At 42.5% G+C, this 18177-nt stretch overlaps 1 protein-coding gene across 1 annotated transcript in view; it reads right to left on the bottom strand.

Moving 5' to 3' along the window:
- Positions 1-1492: 1492 nt before the first annotated feature.
- IL18R1 (interleukin 18 receptor 1) overlaps positions 1493-18177 on the bottom strand; it is a 94417-nt gene continuing 77732 nt past the window's right edge. The window contains exons 10-12 of the mRNA XM_075851115.1: positions 10362-10523; positions 6520-6675; positions 1493-1872 (exon numbers count right to left, since the gene is read on the bottom strand). Coding sequence (XP_075707230.1) covers positions 1493-1872; positions 6520-6675; positions 10362-10523 — 698 coding nt within the window. The remainder of the gene's footprint in view (positions 1873-6519; positions 6676-10361; positions 10524-18177) is intronic.

Raw genomic sequence — 18177 nt, 5'->3', positions numbered from 1 at the left:
TTATTTTTCTGTATTCAGAGCAGCTGTATTGTGTGCTAAAACATGAATCCATCAGGTCCGCGGGTCCTGCGTGTCTCTTACACACAGGATTTATTTGTAATCGATCACATCTAAGTTATGAACTTAGATGTTATAGATAAAAGGTGGATCTTGCGTGTCAGGGACATGCAGGACCCGCTGACACTGAACGTGTCAGTCCTGGGGACCTGACGGGTACAGGATTCAGCATAAGATACAGCTGCTCTGTATAAAGAATGCAAAGCAGCTGTATCTCAAATAGTAAAAATAATTTTTAATAAAAACGACCGTATTTTTCGGACTATAAGACGCATCCAGGTGTTAGACAATAGAAAAGTGGAAAATTTTTTATATTTTACTTCTTTTACAAAGAAAAAACTATTGGTTAAAAATAATAATTTGTTCAGTTTCACCACATTTTGAGAGCCATAACTTATATTTTTCCATCGATTGAGCAGTGTGAGGGCTTATTTTTTGCGGGATGAGCTGTAGTTTTTATTAGCACCATTTTTTTGGTACATACGATTTTTTAGCACTTTTTTTTTCATTCTTTTAGCACTATATTGACCAAAAGACAATGATTCTGGGGTTTTAAAAAACATTTTTTTTACGCCGTTCACTGTGTGAGTCAAATAATGCTATATTGTAATAGTTTCAGACTTTTATGGACGCAGTGATACCAATTTTTTTATTTTTACATTGTGCTTAAGGAAAAATGGGAAAAGGATTTTTTTCTTAATTCTTAAAAAAATTTTACACTCCTGAAAATTCATCTAACTTTTTTTTTTACACATTTTATTATTTCCCCTAGGGGACTTGAACCAGCGATCATTATATCGCTGGTACAATACACTACAATACATGGATGAGTTACGGAAACAGCGTATCTCAGCAAGCTACGCTGTTTCCGTAACTACTATTCAGTTCTATGCTTGCGTAACTTGACCATGTAACCAGGAAGTGGCCGGAAGACGGCAGAGCAGGGTAAGATAGAACGGGGCCCCGTTCTAATGATAGATGCGGGTCCCAGAGGTGGGACCCGTATCTATCTGACATTTATGACATATCCTGTGGATATGTCATAATGTCCTTTATGGTAAAACCACTATAAATGCCGCGGTCACTATTGACCGCGGCATTTAACTAGTTTAACAGTGTGATCGCTGTTCACGGCCGTTAGAGCAGCGTGTCAGAAGCTGACAGCCGCAGTGTATGGAGCATGCCGGGACATCACTGGTCGGGAAGGGGTTAAGTAAGGAGCGGTCAGGGGGCCCAACAATAAGATGCAGGGACTTTGTAGCAAGATTTATTCTTGCTGAAAACTGCGTCTTATAGTCTGAAAAATACGGTAATTATAAAGTTGCACAAAACACACTGATTGAACTTTTGATTTAAAAAAATTGCTTTCAAAGGTTTACATAGCCTTTAAAGCTAATGCCTATTTTAATCGACTTTCCCTGTGAGTCAGGTTCATTCAGTTATTCAAAATTATCATCTCATTATCATTTGTCTTCATTACGTTTTGTGCTGAAAAACTGCTACTTGACTTGGTAGGCTTTGCTGGCATTAAATACTGGATTTTTTTCCAAAATTGTGAATTAAGAGTATAAGATTTATCTCCTTTCCATTTGACTCTTCTTCTCATCTTAAGAAGTTGCAGAGATTCTGGTAGGAAGCTTTGCTCACTTAAAGGTGTGAATTCAATCAAAATGACTTTAATCTGTCTCTCCACCATTGCTTTGTGTAACCCACTCTCAAGTTCATACATTGCTTTGCAAGAAATGTAGTCTCTACTTAAGACAATGATTAATCTTCGGCTCTTTTCGAGGAATGAGTGTATGTCATCAACCAAAGCTGCAATATAAAAAAAAATGTAGATTAGCAGGTATTTCAGTCAAAGTACTATGCTGAACACATATAGTGAAATACTGTAAGTCATATGAAATAACATTGTGGTTTAAGAAAAAAAAAAGGCATTTCCTACAAAAAAAAAATCTGATAAAAATCTGTGAAAGTAATGTGATTTAGCAACTTGCCATATACATATGAATTCTTGTTTGACTAAATTTCTTACCTACAATGTTCAAATAGATTATTTTAATATCAGATTCTTTCTTAAAAAAAACAAAACAATAATGGCTACTGGAGTGAAGTATAAGCTCAATGTATAAATGCTTATAATTAAAATAGCAGGCATAATACCAGAATTAACCCTCACTTTTTTTGTTTTTTTAAGGCAAGAATATAAATGTGGGATTCTCTGTTTAACCCTATGAATGCAAGTTTTAAAATCAGTTATACAGGGTATTATGATCATAGGGATATTGGACATGTGTATGTTGATATATGCCTAATAAATATTATTTATGCAAAAACTTGTGTTTTTTAGTAGTAATATAAAAAAAAAAGTTAAAAAATATATTTATTATTAGAATTAGTAGTAGTATTAATTTTAACAAAATAACTTTCATGGTGCTCTGCAGAGAAAATACAGAGGGGTTTAAATGCATAACATGTATAAATAATATGAGTGATGAGAGACAGCAGGTAAGGGTAGAAACTCCATGTGCAGTGGAAAAATAAAGAAATAGATCCAGAGGTTTTTATATCTATCTATCTATCTATCTATCTATCTATCTATCTATCTATCTATCTATCTATCTATCTATCTATCTATCTATCTATCTATCTATCTATCTATATATATACCCCTAATATTACCGAATACTATGGAGGACTGTTTAACAATAAGTCCAGGTGAGGGACAATAAGGCTGGATTCACACGAGGTCATTACGTCTGTAATTGACGGACGTATTTCGGCCGCAAGTCCTGGACCGAACACTGTGCAGGGAGCCGGGCTCCTAGCATCATAGTTATGTATGCTGCTAGGAGTCCCTGCCTCACTGCTGGACAACTGTCCCGTACTGTAATCATGTTTTCAGTTCACTGAGGAGATGGAAGTTCAGCTATATAAACAGATGGAGCGGGCTGCACAGGCGGGTACTGTAGTGATAATGGGAGATTTTAATTTCCGGGATATTAATTGGTGTCATGGTTCGGCTTCAACTGCAAAGGGGAGACATTTCCTCAACCTGTTGCAGGAAAATTTTATGGGCCAGTTTGTGGAAGACCCGACTAGAGGTGAAGCTCTGTTGGATCTGGTCATTTCTAATAATGCAGATCTTGTTGGGAATGTCAATGTTCGTGAAAACCTCGGTAACAGTGATCATAATATAGTTACATTTTACCTATACTGTAAAAAACAAACGCAGGCTGGGAGGGCAAAAACATTTAATTTTAAGAAAGCCAATTTCCCCAGGATGAGGGCGGCAATTCAGGATATAGACTGGGAAGAACTAATGTCAAATAATGGAACAAATGATAAATGGGAGATTTTCAAATCTACTTTGAGTTATTATAGTGCAAAATTTATTCCTACAGGTAACAAGTATAAACGACTCAAATTAAACCCCACATGGCTTACACATTCTGTGAAAGGGGCAATACATGACAAAAAAAGGGCATTTAAAAAATACAAATCTGAGGGTACAGCTGTAGCCTTTGTAAAATATAAGGAGCTTAATAAAATCTGTAAAAATGTAATAAAATTAGCAAAAATACAAAATGAAAGGCAGGTGGCCAAGGATAGTAAAACAAATCCTAAAAAATTCTTCAAGCATATAAATGCAAAAAAGCCCAGGTCTGAACATGTGGGACCCCTAGATAATGGTAATGGGGAGTTGATCACAGGGGATCAAGAGAAGGCAGAGTTTCTAAATGGGTTCTTTAGCTCTGTATATACAACTGAAGAAGGAGCAGCTGATGTAGCCGGTGCCAGTGCTGTTAATATATCAGTTGATATACTGAATTGGATGAATGTAGAGATGGTCCAAGCTAAATTAAATAAAATAAATGTGCACAAGGCCCCGGGACCAGATGGGTTACACCCTAGAGTTCTTAAAGAGCTTAGTTCAGTTATTTCTGTCCCCCTTTTCATAATATTCAGAGAATCTCTAGTGACTGGTATAGTGCCAAGGGACTGGCGCAGGGCAAATGTGGTGCCTATTTTCAAAAAGGGCTCTATGTCTTCCCCGGGTAATTATAGACCAGTAAGCTTAACATCCATCATGGGGAAAATGTTTGAGGGGCTATTGAGGGACTATATACAGGATTATGTGACAATAAATAGCATTATAAGTGACAGCCAGCACGGTTTTACTAAGGACAGAAGTTGTCAAACTAACCTAATCTGTTTTTATGAAGAGGTGAGCAGAAGTCTAGACAGAGGGGCCGCTGTGGATTTAGTGTTTTTGGACTTTTCAAAGGCATTTGACACTGTCCCCCATAGACGCCTAATGGGTAAATTACGGACTATAGGTTTAGAAAATATAGTTTGTAATTGGATTGAGAATTGGCTCAAGGACCGTATCCAGAGAGTTGTGGTCAATGATTCCTACTCTGAATGGTCACCGGTTATAAGTGATGCCCTGGAGTTGGAAAAAATACAAAGAAGAGCAATGAAGCTAATTAGGGGCATGGAGAATTTAAGTTATGAGGAAAGATTGAAATAATTAAACCTATTTAGCCTTGAAAAAAGACGACTAAGGGGGGACATGATTAACTTATATAAATATATTAATGGCACATACAAAAAATATGGTGAAATCCTGTTCCTTGTAAAACCCCCTCAAAAAACAAGGGGGCACTCCCTCCGTCTGGAGAAAAAAAGGTTCAAGCTGCAGAGGCGACAAGGCTTCTTTACAGTGAGAACTGTGAATCTATGGAATAGTCACCGCAGGAGCTGGTCGCAGCAGGGACAGTAGATGGCTTTAAAAAAGGGTTAGATAAATTCCTAGTACAAAAAAATATTAGCTCCTATGTGTAGAAATTTTTCCTTCCCTTTTCCCTTCCCTTGGTTGAACTTGATGGACATGTGTCTTTTTTCAGCCGTACTAACTATGTAACTATGTACGGGACAGGTGTCCGGCAGCGAGGCAGGGACTCCTAGCATTGTACATAAGTATGATGCTAGGATCCCGGCTCCCTGCACTATGTTCGGTCCGGGACTTGCGGCCGAAATACGTCCGTCAATTACGGACGTAATGACCTCGTGTGAATCCAGCCTAAATGTCACCTTCATTTGTGAGGTGGGTTTTCAGGTTGCTTTTGAAGGTTTCGTTGGTGGGAGAGAGTTTGATGTTTTTGGGAAATGAATGTATGAGGGATGCATGGGAGAAATTATGTAACTGTCCCACAAACTGGGCCTCAAAGAGCCTGGGCTTATGCAGATTTGAATAAAACGGGCCTTTCCTGGCAGTTTTGAGGTTGTTCCCAGGCTGAATGAGAATTTGTGATTTAAATGTTGGGAAGTGTGGATACATATGTACATATAAATGCCGTTGGCATCTGCCAATGTGGGCAAGTAGTCCTAGCTGCAGGTTGCTCATTACTATATCATTAATATCAGTGTGGTATATAATACAATGTTTGACCTCAAGTTGCCTCCTTGACTACCAAAAGTGTAGAAAACAATTGTGTCAAAGGCAGTAATAATAGACCATGCTATCTCAGAGACTGAATCTTCAGGAATGTTAAAATAGGGGTGAGAGCAGGGGAGGCTAATGGTCTTTATAAAATATTTCAAAGTTAAAGGGGTTGTCCCAGAATTAATTGGAAAAAATAAATTCAGACATAATATAATGCATGACAATCTCTTTTTAACAAAGCTAGAATCAGCCCTGTATTTTAGATGGACCCAGAGATCTCCCAATCATTGCTCTGCTAGATTTTCTTCAGGCTGGCAGCTCAGAGGCGTGTCCACAGTGCTGCAGCTCCTCCCCCTCCTTGTCATAGATTGTATAGGCAGATCATTCTGTTTTACTGCCTCTGCCTCCTCCCTAGGGGATGCTTTACAAATGGCATTACATGCCTTTTTAGAGGGAGAGCCCAGCCCAATATAACTCAAGAAGAGGGAGAGTCTGCAGCTTACACACAGTGACAGGATAAGAAGAAGAAGTGAGAGCTCAACACTGTATGCAGGCTCTCTCTACATCTAAGTAAACTTGCTTATTTAACTGTGTGTTTCTTACTATATGAGTCTCCATCCGCACTACAAGCTGTGTTTCTAAATTACAGCTTCTTCTCTACTTCTTTACTGACAAGCAGAAAAGGAATTTTCTCTTAGCTGGTGGCAGTTGAAGAATGGAACTGAGCCTCTGAGTCCTACCTTATTCAGCTCAGTTGAGGACAGGCACATTTCTATACAGATTGAACACAAGGGGGCGCAATTATAATGAAATAAAAAGAAATATCTTGCAAATCGAGCATTTTTTCTACATAAGGAAAATTACAAAACAAATTAATTTTTAATGCTGAATTATATTGCAATAACATTTAATACTGGGACAATCCCTTTAAGTGTTCAGATTTTGAGTCGTTTCCCTTTAATATCTAAAAGTTTATGCTCAGATACAGATTAAGTGAAGAAAGTAATTCTTACCTCCTCCTGGAATTACATCTCTCTCAAAAATGCATAGTTTAAAACCAAAACAATTTTCCAAGATTGGAGCAAGAGTCTGAAATGCAAAATGTCTTTCATCTGATTCACTGGTGGAAAAACTTTCGAAAGACAGGTAAGCATCGTATTCTTTCCCATCTGTGTGAAGAAAAACAAAATGGTCAACACATAGGTCCACTAACCATGCACCTGAGATATTTCTGACACCATGCTGTAATTTCATTTCGTGCTTGTAGACATAAACGATTCTGCATTGGCAGCAGATGCAAATAGTGGATATATTTAAAAAGGTAAGGCTAAGTTCACACTACCGTTAGTATCAGTTTACCTCTCTTCCGTCACAGGAAGAGAGGATCGATACATTAAACGGAAAGCAAGGGTTCCGTTAGAATTACCATTGATTTCAACGGCAATTCTTTTGTATCAGTATCTTTCCGTTTGTCTCCGTTCTCTAGGTTTCCGGTTTTTTGAACGGAAACAAAAGGGCAGTCTGCACAACTTTTGCTTCCGTTCAAAAAACGGAAACCTAGCGAACGGAGACAAATGGAAATCAACTGATACAAATTTAAATCAAAGGTAGTTCTAATGGAACCGTAGCTTTCCATTTAATGTATCGATCCTCTCTTCCTCTGACGGAAGAGATGTAAACTCATAGTAACGTCAGTGTGAAAGAAGCCTAATATCCAGCACTTGGTTCGATAAAATCCAAACTTTAATTCAAAACTTTAAAACATAGTAAAAAAATATTCCCGGGAAGGACTTTTATGCGTTTCTAACCGTAAAGTGTCTTAGTCATTGCTGACTTTTCACAGCTCTGAGTTGAAAACTCAGAACTCAGAGCTGTGGGAAGCCAGCTATGACTAAGAACCTCGAAACGCGTATGCGTCCTTCACGAGAATGTTTTTACTTTGTTTTAAAGTTATGAATTAAAGTTTGGATTTTATTGGACGGGGTGCTGGACATCACCTTTTTCAATATATCCATGACTAGAATAGTAATAACATCTACACTGTATTTTTCCATGTTGCCGACAGAGTAGGTGCAGCTGCAGCCGTGCCCACAGAGATGCACCTGACACAGCACAACGGCAATAACACATCATATTACAATTCATTGTAAGCTGTACAAATAGGGTCTATCTCCACCGAAATCCTGGAGAGAAATTCCCTCTATGTCATACTAGCAGGAGCTAATGAAGTTGAGATATGAGGACCTTTGTTGAGGCCCTTATTCTGCCTTATACATCTCTGACTGCCGGTACCAATGTGTTAAAACTGTAATTGGCTTTACTGGGTGAAAAAAAACACATATTTTATTTTGAGTTTTCTGTTTTGTTTGTTTTTGTAGTCAGGAGAAGAAAGTGAGCACAGTTTTCTTCATCCGACAGTCAGAAATGGGGACAGCTTCAGCAGATCTGTAGTGTAAGTTTCCCACCAAACCTTCATATGAGCTTTTTAGATAAATAAATATGACGTGGGGATGCGATACTGGTGCTAACTGCGGTCAGCCGGAATTTTTAAAGGGATTTTCCAGAAGCAAAAAATTACATTTAGTTAAACTAAACAATGGAAAACATATAACCTTGCAATGTACTTACGTTTGATCAGATGAATGTAGCAGCGTATCTCATCTTCCGTCACGTGACCACTTGGTAATCCAAAATTTGCACTTCCTGTGCAGACCCCTCCATTCGCTCCGCCAACTAACTTCCTGTTTCTGGCTTTCACAAGGTACGGTTACGTCACAAATGACGTAACTGTACCACGTGTTTCCCTATCTGCTTAGAGCATGCGTGGTTGACACACACTCCACCACGCATGCTCTGTTAAATGATATGGCTGCGTTTTCAGCAGCCGTGTATTTTCCATTGCGCATGCGCACATTTTAACTATTTGGTGTCGGTGTGTAGTGTGACGGTCGTGTCTTCCGTCGCTCGCTCTCTCCTTCTCCTCCTCACAGTGCGAAGTACATGTGAGGAGGAGGGTGTTTTTATTGGCAACACTGTAGCCGGGGATTGGGGATTCCGTTCCAGGAGAAGTCCTTGACTTCACTGTGTCCATATATGAAAGGGGCGGGGGAGGGAGATGGGTGCCTGTACTTAGATCAGGGATAGATGGAGGCACAAAGGATAATGATTATTAGGCCTCATGCACACAAACGTATTTTTGTCCTCCCGTAAATGCTGGCGTAAATACGGGTCCTTGGTCACACGTATTCCACCCGTATTTACGGGCACGTTTTCGCTGCAAAATTGCACCGCACTAATCGGCAGCTCAGTGCAGGATAGAGAGAAGGGACAGCCCTTTCAGTAATAAAAGTAAAAGAAATTCATACTTACCCGGCCGTTGTCTTGGTGACGCGTCCCTCTCTTGACATCCAGTCCGACCTCCCTGGATGATGCAGCAGTCCATGTGACCGCTGCAGCCTGTGATTGGCTGCAGCGGTCACATGGGCTGAAACGTCATCCCAGGAGGCCGGACTGGAGGAAGAAGCAGGGAGTTCTGGGTAAGTATGAACGTCTTTTTTTTTTTTTTTACAGCTTTATCTATATTGTGATCGGTAGCCACAGTCCAGGGTGCTGAAAGAGTTACTGCCGATCATTTAACTCTTTCAGCACCCTGGACAGTGACTATACACCGACGTCGACTAGCAATGCTCCCGTAATTACGGGTGCACACACGTCACCCGTAATTACGGGAGCCCCATAGACTTATATGGGCCTGCCCGTGCCGTAATTACGGTCTAAAATAGGACATGTTCTATCTTTTTCAACTGCACGGGCACCTTCCCGTAAGCATACGGGAAGGTACCCGTGGCCAATAGAAGTCTATTACGGGCATTTTTACTTTCGTGTGCATGGGGCCTTAGTGTGTAGGACAGTGTGCAGGGAGGGGGCTGCCTGGAATTAGAGCAGGGAAGGACCTGTGAACATAGAGGGGTGCGGCAGTATGCAAATAGCTTCAGTTTTTTCAGGCGCTTTTCAAGGCGTAAACGCCCCGAAATACGCCTGAAACCACTACGTGTGCACATACCCTTAGTACTTTAATACAACAGCCTTGCATGCCACGTTTATATCTTCCATGCTGTGATTCCCTGAATGCAGGGTAATTGTGGGTGTGGAACTGATGAACATAGGAGCTGAACCAAATTACTTACTGGTAATGCTCTAACACAACAGTCTCTCATGTCACTAGCATCTATATGTTAATAAACTACCAAAAGAAATATCTGATAATGAGCAAGCACTGAATGACACAGTATGTGCTGCCCTAACTGCAGCCTGTGTCAAAGTGAGATATTATTAGCATACAGGAGTATGCTAATACATTATAAGTAAAAAATAAAGATGTAAATAAAGTTATCCCTTAATGGGATTTAAAAAAAAGACTAACAAAAAAATAAATATTAATCCAAAAATGTCCCAAAAAAAGACATTATTTTGCATAAAAAATATTTAATTGCCCCTAAATAAAAACAAAAAACCTACACATATTAGGTATCTAAGCGACCGTAAAAACCTAAAGAATTAATATAACAGGTTATTTAGTGTGAAACGCAAACGGGCTAAAAAATAAACAAGAAAAACTATGTTGGGAATCGCTTTTTCCTATATTCACGACGTAGAAATTTTTTTTTTTCTACCCCCAAACTGTGAAAAAAAATAATACAATTTCTCGCGCATAATACAGGGCCTCATACGGCCATGTCAATGAAAAAAATAAAAAAAACTTATGGCTGCTGAAAGGGAGAGAGGCAAAAACAGAAAAATTTAGCTGGTCATTAAGTCCTTTTCAAGTACGGTCATTAAGAGGTTAAATACTTACCTCCAATGGTTTCATCTACTCCAGTTATACTGCGGTATAAAAGAACAATTTCTATCCTAAACCATATGCACAAGCCAATCAGAAATACAATGGAGACAGAGCAGGTGATAAATCCAATAATTGTTGTTGTGAAGACTCTCTCAGAAATATCTTTGCTCCTTTCTGTTGGGATAAAATTAAATATTCCATTAGTTTAAAAGCCTTCACTGATCCGAAGTGACCTATTTCACATCCAAAAAGAACATGGTAAGACTTAGCAATGTTATGAAAACGTATTTGCCCCATGAGGCTGTCCCTATTATTATATATTTATCACACTGTATTGCATCCTTGAATAAAATGCTAGAGAATGTGTAGACTGACAGTGTGACACACGGATGCCCGCTCAGCTTCGTCCTGCTCTGATGCAGCGACCCACTCTGGGAATGAGCTTTGCGGTTGCGGCATAGTCCAATTTTGTAATTGGGTGCCAAGAACCTGGAATCCTTATAGATTCGGTTTTTGCCTCCTATGTGTGGAATCAGCTGCGGTTGAGTTGCAGCAGCCATGCAGAAAAGAAGGGCGAGTGGAGGACAGGTCACATGAACCGGTCATCTGCTAGGGTACTGAAGTACTTGGGCACGAAGTATATAGAAGGCAGGAGATGGCCCCGTTAAAGGGAACCTGTCACCAGCATTTCACCTATTAAACCAGCAATGCCTGGTGGAAGTGGGTGAAAAATAATTTTTATGTAATCTATAATTATCTTCTAAGTAGATTCTGTACCTTTAGTATTCAGTTTTTTAGTATTCCCGCGCCGTATGCTAATGAGCATAAGTGTCACATCTTTATTCTAAATGAGTTATATCTTCATTACCTCAAGCCTTTCCGAGTTAACCCCGCCTCCTTACTTTTAAATAAGAGCTCCTTGACTCCACCCAGCACACACGAAATCCCACGCTTGTGCACCGATCCCTTGTTCTGGTGTGTGCGCACAACGGGACACCATAGCAGCGTATGCGCAGTAACTAGATTTGAGGCCTGGACGAAGCAGGGATGGGTGCCGGACCATACATGACGGGCGCATGCACGCTATGTCAGACGAGAATTCAGCATTCAGGGTGGGCATAAGAAGAAGAACGAACGAGACTGCTGGATTATTACCATAAAAGGCGCGAAAAGTTTGCAGACCGATATTTACAGTCGGAGGATGAGTTTAGGAAAGGGGATAATGGCAATGAACTTTTGATAGCAGCGGCCAGTGAGGGGTGAGTAGAGTTCAATAGGTGAAATGCTGGTGACAGGTTCCCTTTAAAGCTTCAATCTTGGACACTGTTAAAGAGGAGGGGATGAAAGTTAAAGCCGTCTGCACAGTACATCGTAAAACCCATTCAAATGAATGGGCAGATGTGTGCCGACGCTTTCAAGCAGTATTTTCGGCCGTAATTCCAGGCGTAAAACGCCTGAATTACGTCCGTAAATATTGCGTGTGAACATACCCTAACAGTGAAGTTAGTAAATTCCAGACATAAGCCATTGAGATGTAACCAACAGTACGTAATAGCAACCTTTTGACCGCATTGTGACTGGCATGAGGGGTATAGCGGCAAGATAAACACCCTGTTAGCATTTTTGCAATACCAATATTATGGGCAGTGCAATGCCATATTATATTAAGGGTACTTAAAATAAACTGTGACTTAATACAATATAGATTTACCGGTTCCCGACCGCCGGTTGTATATAAACGTCTGGTGGTTGGGGTTCTTAAAACCCACGCCATAGAGTATTTACGGCACGGGTTTTAGCTTGCTGCCCGAGCAATCTTAAGCTGCTTCTATCTTCTCCGATCTACTTTACACAGCGCACAATGAGCGCTAACTAGACCTAGCACAGCCCTATTAGTGACAATAGTTACTATAAAAGGGCTAATTTCCCCTGTAACTGCGGCTGCTGACCTTTGAGGGACAGACCATAATAATAAAAAAATAAAAAGTAAAATAAAAGGGAAAAAAACCTTTATAATAATGACACATAAAATACCTGCCCAAAATAAACATTCCCCCGCCAATCATTGACGTAACGCTAGCCCAGACCCAATTACCCTAAAATAGACATGTAATATATCAACATTTATGGTAAACAATGACGATCACAAATAAAAGATCAATTTTTGGTTAAATCTAACTTATTACCAGAAAAAATTAGCTGAAAAATAAAAAAGCATATTTTTTTACTATTATTTTCAAACTTTAAGCATAGAAATTCTAAAATAGCAAAAAATGTGTATAAAAATGCTTAAAAAAGTTATAGCCGTTTAACTAATGCAGGCTAAAAATGGCTAAACTGTGTCTGGTCTTGAAGGCTCAAAACAGCCTGGTCCTGAACCGGTTAAATAAACGTATTTGTAAGGGTGGTCAACATCCTTGTGGACTCACCTGTCCAGAGTCGGGAGTAGAGCGGGGCATCATCATGGCGTCGGCGGCTGTCAGGCGCATGCGCCGGGACGGAGGTGACGCGCGACCGGAAGTGGTCAGAAGGGCACGAGCAGGGAGGAGGAGGGGAGTGACGCGCGACCGGAAGTGGTCAGAAGGGCGCGTGGAGAGAGGAGGAAGAGGGTGGAGAGTGAAGCGGAGTGGAGCATCGGTGGAGAGAAGCGGCGGCCGAGAGAAGCGGCGGTCAAAAGAAGCGGCGGCCAAAAGAAGCGGCGACAGAGACCTGTGCAGGACGAGGTTGTATCGAGAAGAGGCCGCAGTGAGTACTCAGCCCTCAACCCGCAGCCACCAGCAGTACAGAGCCGTGCCGAGGTACAGCCGAGCCAGGTGTCCAGCCGTGCCAGAGGTCCAGCCGTGTCAGAGGTCCAGCCGTGCCAGGTGTCCAGCTATGCCAGAGGTCCAGACGTGCGGAGCCATGCAGAGGTCCAGCCGTACAGAGCCGTGCCGAGGTCCAGCCGTGCAGGTGTCCAGCTGGGCCAGAGGTCCAGCCGTGCAGAGCCGTGCAGAGGTCCAGCCGTGCGGAGCCGTGCAGAGGTCCAGCCGTACAGAGCCGTGCAAAGGTCTAGCCGTGCAGGTGTCCAGCTGTGCCAGAGGTCCAGCCGTGCAGAGGTCCAGCCGTACCGAGCCGTGCAGAGGTCCAGCCGTGCGGTGTCCAGCCGTCCAGCTGTCCAGAGGTCCAGCCGTGCAGAGGTGCAGCAGCCAGACATTGGAATCAGCCCCAAGGAGGAGAGACACGACGCTGAGGAGCACAGGTACTGGATTTGTTTTCCCCTGACGAGGACAAGGAAGCCCAATTCCCGTAGTCGTGCACCAGAGACTTGCCCACACGGAAAAGACGAAACAGACATTGAGCTGCACACTTCCACGTCCCAACCTCCCGCCCATGGCTATCGCATGCCCATGCACCTGCACCCATTTATGAAGACCTGTGTGATCTGAAGTCAATGTTCCACCCCAAGAAAGGGATCCAATTCTTATTTTCTTATTTTCTACAGTGAAATAAAAGTTAACCCAACATCGGTGTCGTATCTACTGTTCACTACCACAGCACCCACTTACATATTGATTGGGCGAAGAAAGGAGAACTGAAAGGAGGCGCAAGTGAACTCATTATTGCCCCATAAGTATGACCAGGGGCATAGCCAAAGGCTCATGGGCCCCGATGCAAAAGTTCTTATTGCCCCCCCCCCGTAAACTTCTCATGGCCGGCGGTCCGCAGCTTTCAGCTGCATCGCTGGGTCTCCTAAGTGGCCCAACAATGCAGCACTAGCAGCAAGGGGCGTCACTAAGCACTTATTATGTCAGGGGAAATAGCCCCAATACATATAACCCCCCCCCCCCAAAAAAAATGTGTGTGTATAGGAGATAGCATAGCATAGCACTACGACCCCATAAACTATGGATAGGATTAGATACATTGGCTCAGTAGACAGTATCACACATGATAGGATTAGATACAGTGACCCAGCAGACAGTATCACACATGATAGGATTAGATACAGTGGCTCAGCAGACAGTATCACACATGACAGGATCAGATATAAGGCCCAGCAGACAGTTTCACACATGATGGGATTAGGTACACAGCTCAGCAGACAGTATCACACATTATAGGATTAGATACAGTGGCTCAGCAGTCAGTATTACACGATAGGATTAGAAATAGGGCCCAGCAGACAGTATCACATATGATGGGATTACATACAGTAGCTCAGCAGACAGTATCACACATGATTGGATTAGATATAGGGCCCAGCTTGCTGACATGGTGGCTCCAGCGCTGGACCCAGGCAAGGTAAGAATAATAATTGTTTTGCTTCTTTATGTGTTACTAATTATTTTTGTGTGTTCGGTTGTTGGACTACTTCGGATTTGAGGACTACTTCAATGACAGCGTTTTTTTATTCTCAATAAAATGGTTAATGGGGGTTGTGTTTTTTTATTTCAATAAAATATTTTTTCTATGTGCTTGTATTTTTTTAAACTTTATTATTACCGCCTTAGTAATGGCCGTTGGCTGATTGACAACCTTCATTACTAAGGCGGGTCTTAATGTTAGCAGGTGCAGAGGCTAACACTAACCCCCATCATTCCCCCGGTACCCACCGCCACCAGGGGTACTGGGAAGAGCCGGGTACGGACCAGTACCCGACCATCTGTAGTGACGGTAAGGCACTGGGGCGGACGCAGGCTGGTATTATCAGGCTGGGGAAGGCCAAAAATAGTGGCCCTTCCCACCCTGGTAATGCTGCCTGCTGCGGCTGTGTTGTATCTGGCTGGTTATGAAAATTGAGGGGGGGCACTCATCGTTCTTTCCAATTATTTTTTAATTAATTTTTTTTAAATGTCGTGGGACTTTCACTTATGCCCTGTCTGAGGGCAGCGTAAAAAATGTGACAGGCATGCTGATTTCAGCGTACTATCACTTATTTAGTAATGTTCAGTAGTAATATATGTGATAGGCTACTTAGTAACTGATGACAGTGTTGCTCATATTCAGGGGCGTAGCTAGAGGCTCATGGGCCCCGATGCAAAAATTCTTACTGCCCCCCCCCCCCCCCCCGCAAACTTCTCATGGCCGACGGTCCGCAGCTTTCAGCTGCATCGCTGGGTCTCCTAAGTGACCCAACAATGCAGCACTAGCAGCCGGGGCGTCACTAAGGCTGGGTTCACACACACACTATTTACGGATGTAATTCGGGCGTTTTAGCATTGAATTACGTCCGAAAATGCGGCTCAAAAGCGTCGGAAAACATCTGAATGGGTCTTACGATGTTCTGTGCCGATGGTCATTTTTTTTTACGCGCCGCTGTCAAAAGGCGGCGCGTAAAAAACTGCCTGTCACTTCTTCAGACGTAAATGGAGCCGTTTTCCATGGACTCCATGGAAAACCAGCTTCAATTACTTCCGTAATGGACGCAGCAAAAGACGCCAGTACAAGCCATTACGGCTGAAATTACGGTGCTGTTTTCTCCTGAAAACAGCACAGTAATTTCAGCCGTAACAGACGCTGCCGTGTGAACATACCCTCAGGGCTTAAAATGTCCGGGAAATAGCCCCAATACATATGTGTCCGCCCCAAAAAAAAGTGTGTATATGAGACAGCATAGCATATCTATAGCACTACGACCCTATAAACTATGGATAGGATTAGATACAGTGGCTGAGCAGACAGTATCACACATGATAGGATTAGATACAGTGGCTCAGAAGGCAGTATCACACATGATAGGATTAGATACACAGCTCAGCAGACAGTATCACACATGATAGGATTAGATACAGTGGCCCAGCAGACAGTATCACACATGATAGGATTAGATACAGTGGCTCAGCAGACAGTACCACACATGATAGGATTAGATACAGTGGCTCAGCAGACAGTACCACACATGATAGGATTAGATACAGTGGCTCAGCAGACAGTATCACACATGATAGGATTAGATACAGTGGCTCAGCAGACAGTACCACACATGATAGGATTAGATACAGTGGCTCAGCAGACAGTATCACACATGATAGGATTAGATACAGTGGCTCAGCAGACAGTATCACACATGATCGGATTAGATATAGGGCCCAGCAGACAGTATCATACATGATTGGATTAGATACACAGCTCAGCAGACTGTATCACACATGATAGGATTAGATACAGGGCCCAGCTCGCTGACATTGCGGCTCCAGCGCTGGACCCAGGATAGGTAAGAATAATAATTTTGCTTCTTTATGTGTTACTGATTATTTTTGTGTGTTTGTTTTTTTTACAGGTTTGGTTGTTGGACTTCGGATACGAGGACTTCAATGACGGCGTTTTTTTTATTCTCAATAAAATGGTTAATGAGGGTTGTGTTTTTTTATTTCAATAAAATATTTTTTCTATGTGCTTGTATCTTTTTAAACTTTATTATCACCGCCTTAGTAATGGCCGCTGGCTGATTGACAACCTCCATCACTAAGGCGAGGCTTAATGTTAGCCGATGCAGAGGCTACACTAACCCCCATTATTACCCCGGTACCCACCGCCACCATGGGTACTGGGAAGAGCCGGGTACAAACCAGTACCCGACCATCTGTAGTGACGGGCAGGCACCGGGGTGGCCGCAGGCTGGTAGTATTAGGTTGGGGAAGGCCAAAAACAGTGGCCCTTCCCACCCTTGTAATGCTGCCTGCTGCTGCTGTGTTGTATCTGGCTGGTTATGAAAATTGGGGGGGACCCGACATCGTTCTTTCCAATTATTTTTTAAATGACGTGGGGTCCCCCCCATTTTCATAACCAGCCAGATACAATAAAGCAGCAGCAGGCAGCATTACCAGGATGGGAAGGGCCACTGTTTTTGGCCTTCCCCTCCTGATAATACCAGCCTGCGGCCACCCCAGTGGCCGACCATCACTACAGATGGTCAGGTACTGGATCGTACCCGGCTCTTCCCAGCACCCCTGGTGGCGGTGGGTACCGGGGTAATAAAGGGGGTTAGTGTTAGCCTCTGCACCGGCTAACACTAAGCCCCGCCTTAGCAATGGATGCTGTCAATCAGCCGGCGGCCATTACTAAGGCGGTAGTAATATAGTTTAAAAAAAACCACAAAGACATAGAAAAAATATTTTATTGAAATAAAAAAAAAACCCACACAACCCTCATTAACCATTTTATTAATAAAAAAAAAAGCTGTCATCGAAGTAGTCCTGGAATCCGCCGTAGTCCAACGACCGAACCTGTAAGAAAACACACAAAAAATGATTAGTAACACATGTGTTAGGGTATGTGCACACACACTAATCACGTCCGTAATTGACGGACGTATTTCGGAAGCAAGTACCGGACCGAACACAGTGCAGGGAGCCGGGCTCCTAGCATCATACTTATGTACGATGCTAGGAGTCCCTGCCTCGCTGCAGGACAACTGTCCCGTACTGAAAACATGATTACAGTATGGGACAGTTGTCCTGCAGCGAGGCAGGGACTCCTAGCATCGTACATAAGTATGATGCTAGGAGCCCGGCTCCCTGCACTGTGTTCGGTCCGGTACTTGCGGCCGAAATACGTCCGTCAATTACGGACGTAATTAGTGTCTGTGCACATACCCTAAGGCTTAGATACAGGGCCCATGTGTGATACTGTCTGTGGGACCCTGTATCTAAGCCTACCACAAGGTAGGCTTAGATACAGGGTCCAGCAGACAGTAATCTTATACAGTATAAGATTACTGTGTGCTGGGGCCCTGTATCTAAACCTACAGTGTGGTAGGCTTAGATACAAGGCCCAGCAGACAGGATCACGCATGGGCCATGTATCTAAGCCTACCATGTGATTGGCTTAGATACAGGGCCCAGCAGAC

Source organism: Rhinoderma darwinii, chromosome 2, assembly GCF_050947455.1.
Source record: "Rhinoderma darwinii isolate aRhiDar2 chromosome 2, aRhiDar2.hap1, whole genome shotgun sequence".
Classification (NCBI taxonomy): Eukaryota; Metazoa; Chordata; class Amphibia; order Anura; family Rhinodermatidae; genus Rhinoderma; species Rhinoderma darwinii.
This window is presented reverse-complemented; position numbering and strand designations above follow the sequence as displayed.